The 13,191-nt window shown below is 35.3% G+C and overlaps 1 protein-coding gene and 1 pseudogene across 2 annotated transcripts in view; both read right to left on the reverse strand.

The window, feature by feature from the left end:
* Window positions 1-934: 934 nt before the first annotated feature.
* Window positions 935-13,191, reverse strand: part of ITIH1 (inter-alpha-trypsin inhibitor heavy chain 1) — a 42,794-nt gene continuing 30,537 nt past the window's right edge. For both annotated transcript variants that reach the window (XM_027837235.1, XM_027837237.1), the window contains 2 exons: window positions 12,207-12,318; window positions 935-1,349 (listed from right to left, as the gene is read on the reverse strand). In XM_027837235.1, coding sequence (XP_027693036.1) covers window positions 1,220-1,349; window positions 12,207-12,318 — 242 coding nt within the window. In that variant the 3' untranslated portion in view covers window positions 935-1,219. The remainder of the gene's footprint in view (window positions 1,350-12,206; window positions 12,319-13,191) is intronic.
* LOC114024240 lies at window positions 5,613-7,929 on the reverse strand (annotated as a pseudogene).

Genomic DNA, 13,191 nt, shown 5'->3' on the forward strand with positions numbered 1-13,191 from the left:
TGTTTTCTCCATTTTCTATGGAGTGAACTAAAAGTTGTCTTCTATTCATATGCCTTTGCTACCTTGAATCATTGTACAAGATGTGGGGGCCCTTTTATCTGTATTTGTGGAAGCTAGATATGACCTGTATTGGAGATTTTCCAGGAGCAAATGCTAGGTGGGGACATAATGGACAAAAAAGAGGAAGTTTCTTTTTTTCTTCTTCTTCTTTTTTTCTCATTTTTGGATCATCTTCCCAGATCATAAACACTCTGTAGACTTTAAGCCATGGGTTCAAATAACACCAAAGCCAAGATTATTTTACCACTCTCAGTTATAAACAATAAATGCGGGCATAGAAGATGGAAGACAATGACCTTGCCTCTTTTACTTAGTGATGTTTCTAACTCAAATTCGTTTGGCGAGGATATTGGAAGTGAAATAAACTTTACAAACCAACTTCTTCACAGGTATAATAGGGTTTTTTTTTTTAAGAACACATTGAAATTATTTTTTTCTTTCCCTAGAGACCCACTTTTGAGAGGGATTTTTTGGAATTCCATATCCATTCATTTTCCCTTGGGGCAGGGAGAATGCAATTATAGAAGAAACTGTTTTAAGGGGAAAAAAACAGAGAATTCAGAAATAATAGGAAAAGAGGTGAGTTGCTGGACAAGTCTGATTTTTTAAAATGCTCACCAGTCCCCAGATAATCACCTTTGATGACTCTAAGAAGATGAGGATGCTGATCCTTTGGGAGGGTAGGTCCCAGGTACTTTGCCTTTCTGACTTCCGGTAGCCCTTCCATTCTTTTTCCTGTCCCATTCTTCTCTTCCTTTTAGTTTTGCTATTTCTAAAGCAATACCTTCAAAGTTCCATTTATGGGTTGTCTTGGGCCCTTCAGATGTCAATCTCCCCAGTAACCACTACCCAATTTCTTCAATATACACAACAGTGAAGCAGGATAAAGCTACTGTTTAATGAGGCATACAATATGTCAACCATAATTACATAACAGAATTTGAAAGAGCTCAGGGAGAAATCTAATTTACAAAGTAGAATGGAGTGAGGTCAGAAGATATGTTGAACTGCTGACCATTGCTCCATCCATCTCCATCCCATAGGCTGAAGATGCTTTTCCTCTTATTTAAGCTCAAGTACAAATGCTAAGAGGTGGCTCTCATGTGATCAGAACCACAAACTCAATAAGGAGAACAAAAGATTTTTCCAAATGTCGGACTTAGAATATGCTGGGGATGATGTAATCAGTGTGGATGCCATCAATCAGCCCATCACCGTTGTTATGCACAAACCAGCAGGAGACATCACTGCCCAGCCAGGGGTCCTTTCTATAGTCTTTCTGTGAGCCCCTAGAAGGAGAAACATATTAATTGTAAACCACCCAAGAAAGGTAGATCCCCAGTCATGCATGAGTGTAGTAGCTTTCTCTTCACCCTCCCAAGTCTATGGGTTAGTAGAAGTAGGTAGTGGAGGCTCCAGGTCCCTAGAATACTTGCCTGTCTCCTTCCTCATTTTAATACATACTCATTATTTTCTTTCAGACCCCACATAAAACCCACAGAAAGTCTTACTTGTTTCATGCTGCACAATAGTGCAACTAGGTAGCACAGTGGATAGAGTATAAGACCTGGAGTCGGGAAGACTCATCTTCCTGAGTTCAAATCTGGCCTCACACACTTACTAGCTGTGTGACCCTGGACAGGTCACTTCACCCTGTTTGCCTCAGTTTCCTCATCTGTAAAATGAGCTGGAGAAGGAAATGACAAACTACTCCAATATCTTTGCCAAAAAAAAAACAGCAACAAAAAACAAACTCAAATGAGGTCATGAAGAGTCAGACACAACTGAAAAACTACTGAACAACAAACTGCAATGGTTTCCACATTCCATGTCCCTCACTGTAGTTAATACAATTTTTATAACTTCTTGTACCTGTTGTTATTTTGACTGATAATTGTAATTACTCTCTAGTTATTTTATATGTGTTGATCTTATCTCCCTAGCTAGATGGTTAGCTTTTCAAGAGTAAGGATTATGTTCTTCTTCTCTTATTTCCCTTCAAAGATTTTTTTTTGCATTAACTAAGAGAACAAGGAATAGTTCACCTATCAGATCTATGGAGAACAGAAGAATTCATGACCAAACAGGAGATAAAGAACATTACAAAAAGCAAAATGGATAACTTTGATTACATTAAGTTGAAAAGTTTTTGCACAAACAAAGCCAATGTAACCAAGATTAGAAGGAAGGTAGAAAATTGGGAAAGAATTTCTACAACCAGTCTCTCTGATAAGGACCTCATTTCTAAAATACATAGAGAATTAAGTCAAATTTATAAAAATACAAGTCATTCCCCAATTGATAAATGGTCAAAGGATATGAACAGACAGTTCTCAGATGAAGAAATTAAAGCCATCTATAGTCATATGAAAAAATGCTCTAAATCACTATTGATTAGAGAAATGCGAATCAAAACAACTCTGAGTTACCACATCACACCTATCAGATTGGCCAACATGACAAAACAGGAAAATGATAAATATTGGAGAAGATGTGGGAAAATGGGAACACTAATGCATTGTTGGTAGAATTGCGAAATGATCCAACCATTTTGGAGAGCAATTTGGAACTATGCCCAAAGGGCTATAAAAATGTGCATACCCTTTGACCCAGCAATAACACTCCTAGGGCTATATCCCAGAGAGATAATACAAATGGGAAAAGGACCGACATGTACCAAAATATTTATAGCAGCTCTTTTTGTGGTGGCAAAGAATTGGAAATTGAGAGGATGCCCATCAATTGGGGAATGGCTGAACAAGTTGTGGTATATGTATATAATGGAATACTATTGTGCTATGAGAAATGATGAACAGGCTGACTTCAGAAAAACCTGGAAAGACTTGTATGGTCTGATGCTGAGTGAAATGAGCAGAACCAGGAGAACATTATACACAATAACAGACATGCTGTGCCATGACTAATATTGATAGACTTAACCCTTCTCAGCAATACAAGCATCTAAGACATCTCCAAAGGCCTCATGATGGAATATGCTATCCCCATCCAAAAAAAGAATTATGGAGTTTGAATGTAGATTGAAGCATACTGTTTGCTATTTTTTTTCTTCTGTTGTGTTTTGTATCCTTTTTCTGGTGGTTCCTCCTATTGGTTCTAATTCTTACCTACAATCTCACTAATGTGAAAATATGTTTAATAGGAATATATATGTATAGCCTATATCAGATTGCATGCTGTCTTGGGGAGGGAGGTGGGGAGGGAGGGGGAGAAAAATTTAAAACTCAAAAGCTTGTGGAAGTGATTGTTGATAATTCAAAATAAATTAATTAAAAATTAAAAAAGAAAAAAATATGTTTGCATTAATATAATCTTAACAAAACATTAAAAAGATAAGTATTTAAATGCAAAAATAAGAATGAAAAAGATTGTACATGATACTATTAACTTTTGTCAAAGTTTGTTTTAAGAGTTATATTAACAAGATAGTAACAAAAATGTCCTATTTGTGTCTTTTTCAGAACTTTTTTCCTTCTGTGTATTTTTTCATATTTTGTTTCTGTTATTTTGATATTATTTACACAGTTGTAGTTACTATATATGTTGTGGTTTTGGTTCTGCTTTCTTTACTTTACATCATACATCTTCCTGTATTTCTTAGTACTCTTGATATTTTTAATTTCTCATGATATCATATTAATTCTATTTTTAAACAATTTGTTTAGTCATGCCCCAAGGGAAGAGTTCATTCTGTGATATAAAAACAAAGGGCATCAATACAATATTTTAAATATATCTAATTTTGATGCTCAAAATGTATTTTTATAAACTTAGTTGTTATGCCATTAGGTGCACAGATGTGTAATGCTGCTATTCTCTCAGGTCAATGGCAGATTAAGCATACTATAACTGCCTTATTTCAATGTGAAATCTTCACGCCCAATAGTAGAGGCCACAATTTATTTTTGCGTTCATATTCTGTGGAATTCTGTCATGGAAGAAAGGTTAAATGAAAGAGGAATTTCATTTAGAAGACAGTATCTTTTCACTGCTTCTGTTTCTAGATGACATGATGCTGACTGCATTGAAGCTTAAATACTACATTCTTTTTGTTAAAGAGAGAAATTGAGAGCAAATAAAAATACTTATAAAACTTTCACAAGAGGAATGTGATTCTTTGTTGCTATATAAATTGTTAGAGATATTTGTATTTGTGGTAATACTACCCAAAACATATGGTTATGCTATAGAAACATGCATTTTCTATTTTCAACAATCACAACTAATAAAAATTATCTTAAGACTGATTTATATTATGTCTATGTATGTTCAGGAATATCCATTCAATTTCATCTAGCGCAAGCAGAACTTACTGTTTAACTGTCCATGTGGAGCTAGTATTAAATAATTTTATAGAATCTTAATAGGCTACTCTGTAACCAATCATTCTTTTTGCCTGAAAATAATGGCTGCAACTACAGTAACAACTCAATTTGGGTCTTATTAATGACCACAGATTTTATTTTGTAAAACAAATTTAAAATCTATCTTTGCTATGTACTAATTAGTGCAGTATCAATGTAAATTACTTAGCATGCTTAAATATTAAGAATTCAATTTCTACTGTTCTATGTGAATTTATGGTTTTTTCCACAGAAAAACCCAACTGGCATTAAAATTATTTTTTCTCAACATTTCAGTTGGTCATTATCAGTTTTGATTTGATGACATTAACTTTAAACTCAGCCTAGGATTATAAGTATTTGACCTCCTCCTGAGGAAGGGAATAACTTAATTAGTTTTGGAATTTTTAAAAAAATATTCCCAAAACTTTTAAATTTACATTTCCAAAATGTAAGTAGAAATCATTCATTACTAAAAATTACTAAATATATTTCACATTTTCAAAGTCAACTAATCTGATACAACATTAATGTCATTAACAAAAGAACAAATTCAAGTAGAAATCCCAGACTACTGCAAGAGTTTCAAAGAACTTTTGAATGATTTTTCAAACATCCTAGATTTCTTTAGGAGCTAATAATCGTCCCCAAAGTGAACATATACATTACTACCTATCAGGCAGAAAATGATGTTTTCAGAAAGAAAAATAACTCTCTCCTCAACAAATTCATTAAATAATACACATGTTTCCTGTTTTTGTTAAGGTTTTAAAATCTATCAACTGAATGTCCAATTGGATAAATTATCCTGTCTTGGGAGGGGAAGTACAAGGAGAAAAAAATGGCTTTCTTTATATATCATTAAGAATACCTAGATTTAGCCATATTGAGTACAGTTTTGAGGATTATGGGAAATTCTCAGACTAATAAAAATGGATTGTGTTGCTATATGAAACAATGTCCTAAAATACTACCTAAAATGTTTTAGCTTTAAGATGAAAAAAGTAGAAATAGTTGTTTTAGGGTGTGTGTTGTTGAAACATCAACAAGTAAGAAGTGATATTTTTTTCATGGAATTTTTTTCTAAACATTCCACCTTAATGTGTAATGATTTCAGTTGTCTAGTACTAAAACCTGGGCTTTTAAAGCTGATTGTATAATACCTAGCATTACCAGTGTATGTAATAGAGTTTAGTCAGTAGTGGCTTCGGTTTCAACTGGACCCCTAATTAGTCTTCTCATTCCTCTTTTTCCTGCAGGTCCTTTAGTTTAGCAAAATTATCCTAATGGACATGTTGCTTTGGAGGCACTTCACAAAGGAAGTCTGCTGTTAATTCATTTCTATTATCTAATTCAATCTTTCTAATTATGTCCATCTGTGGTTTTCTTGCTATAACTTGTAGCAGAGGACTCTCAGGGCAAGAACAAAGTATTCTTTCTCTTGCACTGCATGTGTACCCAGGCAATGAGTGAATAAAACCCACAGAATTCAAATTATCTCCTTATGGGAATGTTTACATGTGGGGGAAAAAAAAGGATAACATGCTCAATCTTTTAGAATCCTTTTTGGCAAGTCTCTTAGTACTGTATTTGTCATTTTGGCTAAATTATATTTTAATTTTTTATATTTATTTCCAATTGCACATAGTTGAGCTGACTACTATTTAATTTTTCCAAAACCCAAAGAGTTTCTCCAGCAATGGGGAATGTTACTCCTTGCAGTGTTGAATACTTAGCAGTCATACCAACATCAGTTCAGACCTCATTAATCTTACTTTACTATAATTCTTCCTCAGCTTCAGTCAAAGGGTCAAGGGAAGAATTGAGAGCTCAAATATTTTCTATATGCACTCAGTGAAATGCTTTTCTTCATTGTCCCAAATAATTTGTCTTTAATATGACCTTTTCCAAAGTCCTTTTCATGGTTGATCTTGTTTCTACATGTATTTTTGAAGAGTATGAGAAGATTCTGGAGACTGTGTAGTGAAAATCCATTGATATCGTTATATGTTCTGAAATTTTAACCTGTATGATATGTGGCAGAGCTGCTCGCCTTTTAGCAGTGGTAAAATGTAAGAATTATAATCTTTATCCTAAGACTTGTCAGGCTGACCAGAAGATCCAGCCACAGATAGCTCATAGATAGCTTTGGAAGACTATTTTCCCCATGTGTCTAAGTTCTTTGCTTGCTTGAACATTGCTCTTGTGGGATGTGGTGGTGAGGGCAGCCTTTGGATCTCAGGCTTTGGAACAGAGTGAGCTTCAGCTGTCAGCTCCAGGAAGTCAACAGGAATTTTTCAATGAGATCTATGGCCTTAAAAGAGCATCACCTAAGGGGCAGCTAGATGGTGCAGTGGATAGGGCACCAGCCCCAGAGTCAGGAGGACCTGAGTTCAAATCCAGTCTCAGACACTTGACGCTTACTAACTCTGTGACCCTGGGCAAGTCACTTAACCCCAATTGCCTCAAAAAAAAAAAAGTGTCGCCTTACAATTCAAACAGAAATAACCAAATAGATCAGAATATCTGTTGGTCAGACTATGACATGCAATTGGACAGGCAACCTTTTGAGCTATTTCTCTTAATGCTGTCTATTTTAAATTCATGTTTTTCTGAAGTCATCACTGTAATTCCAGAGTTTCTGGCATTAGCTAAAGCATTATAAATTTTAGCTTATCTTCCCAACTTAAATCTATAAGGGATTGCAATGTTAGAGTTCAAATGTAATATCTCCACAGTCTTTGAAGATGAAAAGGTATTTGTTTTTTAAAATCTTGAAAGATTTCCCCCCCTTTTTTCTTACGTTTATTGTCCTCTTTCCAGTTTCATTCTTAAATACCCTAAGGATTATTTTCTTAGCTGGATATCTCACCAAGCTTCCTTTTAACTTGTTTTCTTTTCACTACTTCTTGCTGTCTTATGAAAGGATACTGTTCATAATCTTCCATCTTCCTCCCCTGCAAGATCTTACAATTCAATACAACAAATATCTGTTGAGCACCTACTCTATGAAAAGCATCACACTAGACTCTGGGGAGACAAAACCAAATATGAATGACTTTACACTCTAAATTGATATTGTTCTTGGGTTCCATATTTCTCTCCTCGGAATGAAATCAAGTGTTTTCTTGATAAGGAGGTTTTTAGGATTTTTGGTATCATTGTGATTGTTGGTTTACATTAGTTAAACTTCCTTAAGATATGTGAATAGTCCACGTAGATGTAAACATGTTCAAGTAAACAGTCCACATTGTTTTATCCATTTGCCATTTTTCAGTATCAACAAATTGTTTAAATACATCAAGTTGGAGTTGCTATAATTGATTGATATATCTTTGTCTCATTTTTATTCTTTCTTCTGTTTGATAGTGATTTTTATCATTCCTCTAATGAGCTACTGATTTGATTATATATAGATAGATAATTCAGAAATGACTACCACATTAGTAATCAGTCATTATAGCCCATGAAAATGTAATCATTTCCTTTTTATGCTGTTACTCGGCATTCATCATGTGCAGTGTCTCCCAATTCTCTTCTTGGAATATGCAATGCTTCTGTATAGTCTATAAGCTATTAGCTCTCTCATTTACTACTATTGAATCATGTTTTCCAATATATTTTTTCACTGTCTTCTCCTGTCCTCAGCTTTGCATTGACGTTATCAAGAATTAGAGTATATGTCGAATTTGGAATTATGGGGGAAAAGTTGCCAAAATATTCATATCCTTTTATACAACAATCCCAAGGAAGTAAAAAACAGAAACAAAGACTCCATACATATAAAAAATATTCATAGCAGCACATTTTGCGGTGCCAAAAAACTGTAAACAAAGTAGGTGTTTCTTGATTCTAAACTGTCTGAACAAATTGTGGTAGACAGATGCTGTGAAATGCTGTTGCACAATAAGAAATCATAAATATGAGGAACTCAGAAAAATTTGGGGAAATTTACAGAAAATTAAGCAAAATAGAGTAGAAAGAACCAGGATAACAATTTACCCAGTAGTTTTCCAAAACATGGTCTACAGATTCTTGGAGATCTCCAAGACTCAGGAAGTCTATGAGAACAAAACCATCTAAACTGTCATTTGCCTATTGAAACATTCTTCCCTTTTCTGATCACCTATCTGTGTAAGGCCAGATTTTCTTCATATTTTTTCAAACAAAACAGCATGTTGCAGCAGATTGAATGCAGAAGCAAATATAAGTATCTAGCTGTCTTCTGTTAAGCCAAACATTAAAGTGATTTGCAAAAAATAGTAAAACAATGCCACTGTCCTTACTAAATTGTTTTTGTTTTGGAAATTATGGTTATTTTTATTAAATATGTTATTTATGATAATATGTAATAGTTCGTTATTTTAAGTGAATTATTTCAAAATTTAGTTTAATTCTAATACTGTAAGTCTAGATAGATATAATCCACATAAATTAAAGCTCTTTCCGATCCTCAATAATTTATAAGAGTGTAAAACAGTCCTGAAGCCAAAAAGTTTGAGAACTGATGATTTGCACAGACTACAGTAATGAAAAAGAAAAAAGAATACTAAAATAATAATAGCAAACATTTATATGGAGTTTTTAGTTTTGCAAAGCATATAACAAATAGTATCTCATCTGATCCTCACAAAAACCTTGGAGGGTAGGTACTATTATTATCCTCATTTTACAGATGAGGAAACTGAGATAGACAGAGGTTTTAAGTGACTTGCCCAGAGTTACACAGATGATAGGTGCCTGAAGAAGGATCTAGCATTTAGCACTTTAGGATGTGCAAAGAGCTTTACATATGATATCTCACTTGGTCTTCACAACAACCCTGTAAGGTAGGTGCCATTATTATCCCCATTTTACAGATGAGGAAACTGGGGCCGAGTGAGATTAATTCCCTAGCCTAATGTCTGAGATAAAATTCGAACTCAGGTCTTCCTAATTCCAAGTCCAGTGTTCCATCCACTAACCCCCCTGGCTGCTTCTTGATTGATTTTGCTTAACTGTGTTTCTTTATTACAATGGAGGGCTCAATGTCAGAGGGTGGGGATGATATATTGGGCAGTGACTGTGGCATAAAAAAACAAAACTTTAGAAAATAAAGCATATTTAGACTTAATTTGGATGTTATTAATCATGTTCGTCATAGACCTCTACTTGCCAAATGTAGTTCTCCACTGGCATAACCTGAGAGAACCCTGGGCTACCTCTATACCATTATGTGGCTTTGAAGTAGGACTTTGTTCTATCAAATTGAAGGTTATAATTGTTCAATTTGACTTATCTTCTATCTTACTCTATTGAATTACTCATTTTTGAGAAAACAGAACATGATCTTTCTTATTTCACAAAAACCAATGCTTCCCAACCTTAATACATACATTCACAACACAAAAAAAGTTCCTATATTTTGTACAATTATAAGTTGCAAAACTATGTTTTGCAAAAACTATTTCTTCATTATTCCCCCATACCTTGTTTGTTACAGGACTGTCATTCTGGCATTGCTTTCTATCCCTTTTCCCTTATTAACCTGCTCTTTTTTCTCTATCATTTGAAAATTCAGTCATACCCAAAACCATCTTATTCCTCTGCTCCTTTTTCCCCTATTTTTCCCCTCTCAAACCCATTTGTCACTTGGTTGTTAACCAAAATAATACTACTGTGGTTTTTCATTTCCACATGGTAACAGAGGGAAATGTTAACATTATCAATATTGACATAGCAATTAGTTGTAACTAGTGTAATCACATTTGTAAATTACCCATTAAGTTTTTGTGATTCATTTCTAATTCTGTAGTTTTGTTGGTTTTTAATGTCAAAAGCTGATCTAAGTTTGTGCAATCTCCATCATAAATTCATAAAATTCATGTAGACTTAAAATGACCATCTTTTGTCTCTTCCAAGAATCCTTAGCTTTTCAGGGAAATTTATTTGGGGATGAAGTCCTATTTTGGAATATGATATTCAAGATTCTTTTGTATTTGTATTTCTTGTTTTTCTTGACTTGATAACTTTGAGGAAAATATTTTGCAATATGAATTGGTGATTTCAGATACATAATGTCTCTTTTTCTTGACCATTTATAATATTGTCTCCTTGTCATTATAAGCTTGAAGCTTGGATTTTCGGGTTCACCCTTGTTGGCATGTTGTAAATTCTTTTGACTTGAAATTTGTACTTTTTAAATATTTATGGGAAACTTTCTTATATGATTTCCTGAAATATAGTGACAAGTCAGTCTCTTCTTCACAGTTTTGGGGAAGACCAATAGTTCTTAAATATTCTCCTTTTTCACTCTATTCTACAGATGTCACTTTTGTCTGCATTGTTTCCAAATCCTTTTCCATCATTTTCTGAGCTCTTTTATTTTGTTTCATCTGCTATTTCATTCATTCTGACCTCGAATTAAATAATTGTATTTTTCATTGAGCCTGTTGCTTTGCTTACATTTGCAAACTGAACTTTTTCATTATGTTGTCTCAAGATTCTTTGGTACACTGGAAAAGAGGTTGTATTTAGTTGATTCAACATCCAGTCCTGATTCAAATTCCCAGACTGCCCCTTTGCTACTTGTGTGAGCTTGGGCGAGTCACTTAACCTCTCTTGGCCTTGGTTTCCCTCTGGGCCTTAGTTTCCTTGCATGTAAAATGAGGGGTTTGGGCTAGATGGAAGCAAAGGTCTTAATTTTAGAGCTAAAAGTATAGATCTAAATTTATGCTCTGATAGTTCTTTTTATCCAATTTTGTTATATTTTTGCTAATTTCATTTATACATTAACTCCTTCACTGTCTACCAGGGATGGGGAACCTGTGGCCTCGAGGCCACATGTGTCCCTAAAGGTCCTCAAGTGCGACCGTTTGACTGAAGGATTCAAAAGGGCCACACTTAAGGACCTAGCTAGTAAAGGCATTCTGGAAGGTGAGCAGAGACCAACTGGTAGTAAGACATCATTGGGAAGTGGGGACCACGAGGTAAGTGTATATTGTTTGGAATGACTTCTAATCAAAATAGGAAAGATGCCAGGAGGCTGTGATGGCCAGGCTTCCCCATGGGGAGAAAGGAGATAATGTTGATTAGGAAGAGTAAACCTGACAAGTCAATATGTTAGTCACATAGTAATTTAAATAGTTAATTAGTTCATTAGTTCATTTACATAGTCATAACTTTTCAGCACTATGATTTCTTGTATTCTGTTTTTTGGCATGTTCTGAAGTTCACTCTTCCCTTGCAAATCAAGCCTTCCTCATTTTATTCCCAGTGGCGTTGGGGGGATGGTTGGGGGGATGGAGAGGGGAGAGAAGGAAAAGGAGATCTCCGCTAGAACTAGAAACAAAGTACAGGAAACGGTTGAGTGCAAGGTGGAGCTTTTAGCCAAGACTGGTTAAATTATTTGGCCTATAGAGTGAAGGACTAAGAGTCCCCCAAGTTCGACTGTGCATGGTGACTTGGGGACCTAAGGAAGCTGTGGTTATATTCTACATGGAGCTGGCTATCGCTAGGGTCCTTCCACAGTCCATTGAGATGTTTGGGGTAACTGTTCTTGTTAAGGGATGTGACAGATTGGTGCCTAGCAATCTGGGAAGGAGTGGGGATAGAGTGGGGGGAGTCTACCTTTCAAGCTCTTTTGTCCTTAGTGGAATGAAGTAGTCTGGACCCTCACTTCTGGACACTCATCCTGAGAAGAGGCCCAATCACCTCAAAGGAGCTTGTATGACCTTGTCCTAACAATATTGAGACCCTGAAAGGCACAAAGGGATTACTCAAGGCAATGTTTGCAAATTTATTTACCTGGTAACTGCCAGCCTATGGTTTTTCACCAACATTGTAGCATCGGGCTTCTTGGGGTCAGAGCCTGGCCGGACATCAAAAACTTCAAAGTCAAAAGAATAGAAGAACTGCCCTGCAAAGTTCCATCACAGGTTATGGTTAACATTTGTGATTTCTGAAAGATGAGAGACTGAGGCATCCAGCAAAGAGCTTTGGCATAGAATGGGTGCTTAATAAATGTTTGCTGAAGGAAGAAAGGGAAGAATAAGGAAAACTTACCTTCTGGATGTAAGTCCATAGACCATCAAATTTAGTCTAGACCAGAGGGTCTCTGGTTTTTCACAGGAAGACCTACTCCAGGAGAACCCTAGACCCCGTGGGGCCTCTTACTCCTACACTTCAAATCATCATGGCAAAGGGTGAGCCCTAGTGCTGAGTGGGTAAAATAAGGTTGCTTTGGGTGACACATGACACATGAGCAGAAGAAAATTGTTCATTGAATGGAATGGGGTTTTGCTATCAATTTAACTGCTTGGTAATTTGTGCCTATCCCATAATAACTTTTCCAAGCTATCTGATTTTGATGAATTTTGGAACATAAAATAGCATCAAAATACATCTTATCATTAATTTGTAGTTCAGTCCACCATCTTGAAATAAAATCACAGCCAACGAGACTCCTGAAATAATCATATCTTATTTTTAATGGGCTCTAGTGACCCTTGGCCTATGGAAAAAAGTTATGGAGACATAAGGTTGTATTGACCAAAGTTTTTAGGCCACAGAATCTTTACATAATTTATGCCAGAAAAAAATTTTTAGCCAGCATTGTGCTATATACATTAACATTCCTGGAGAAACCATATGGACCATTAACTGTCATGCTTTGGAAGTGACTGGCCCATACAGTCTCACACTGCTGACACCTCCCCTAACTGTTATCTGTCCTTCACTTTAGGTCTAGCTGGGCTATAGGTTTTGCCCAGAATTAGAAGTTCAGTAAATA

This window comes from Vombatus ursinus, unplaced genomic scaffold (assembly GCF_900497805.2).
Source record: "Vombatus ursinus unplaced genomic scaffold, bare-nosed wombat genome assembly UNPS02014820.1, whole genome shotgun sequence".
NCBI classification, from domain to species: Eukaryota; Metazoa; Chordata; class Mammalia; order Diprotodontia; family Vombatidae; genus Vombatus; species Vombatus ursinus.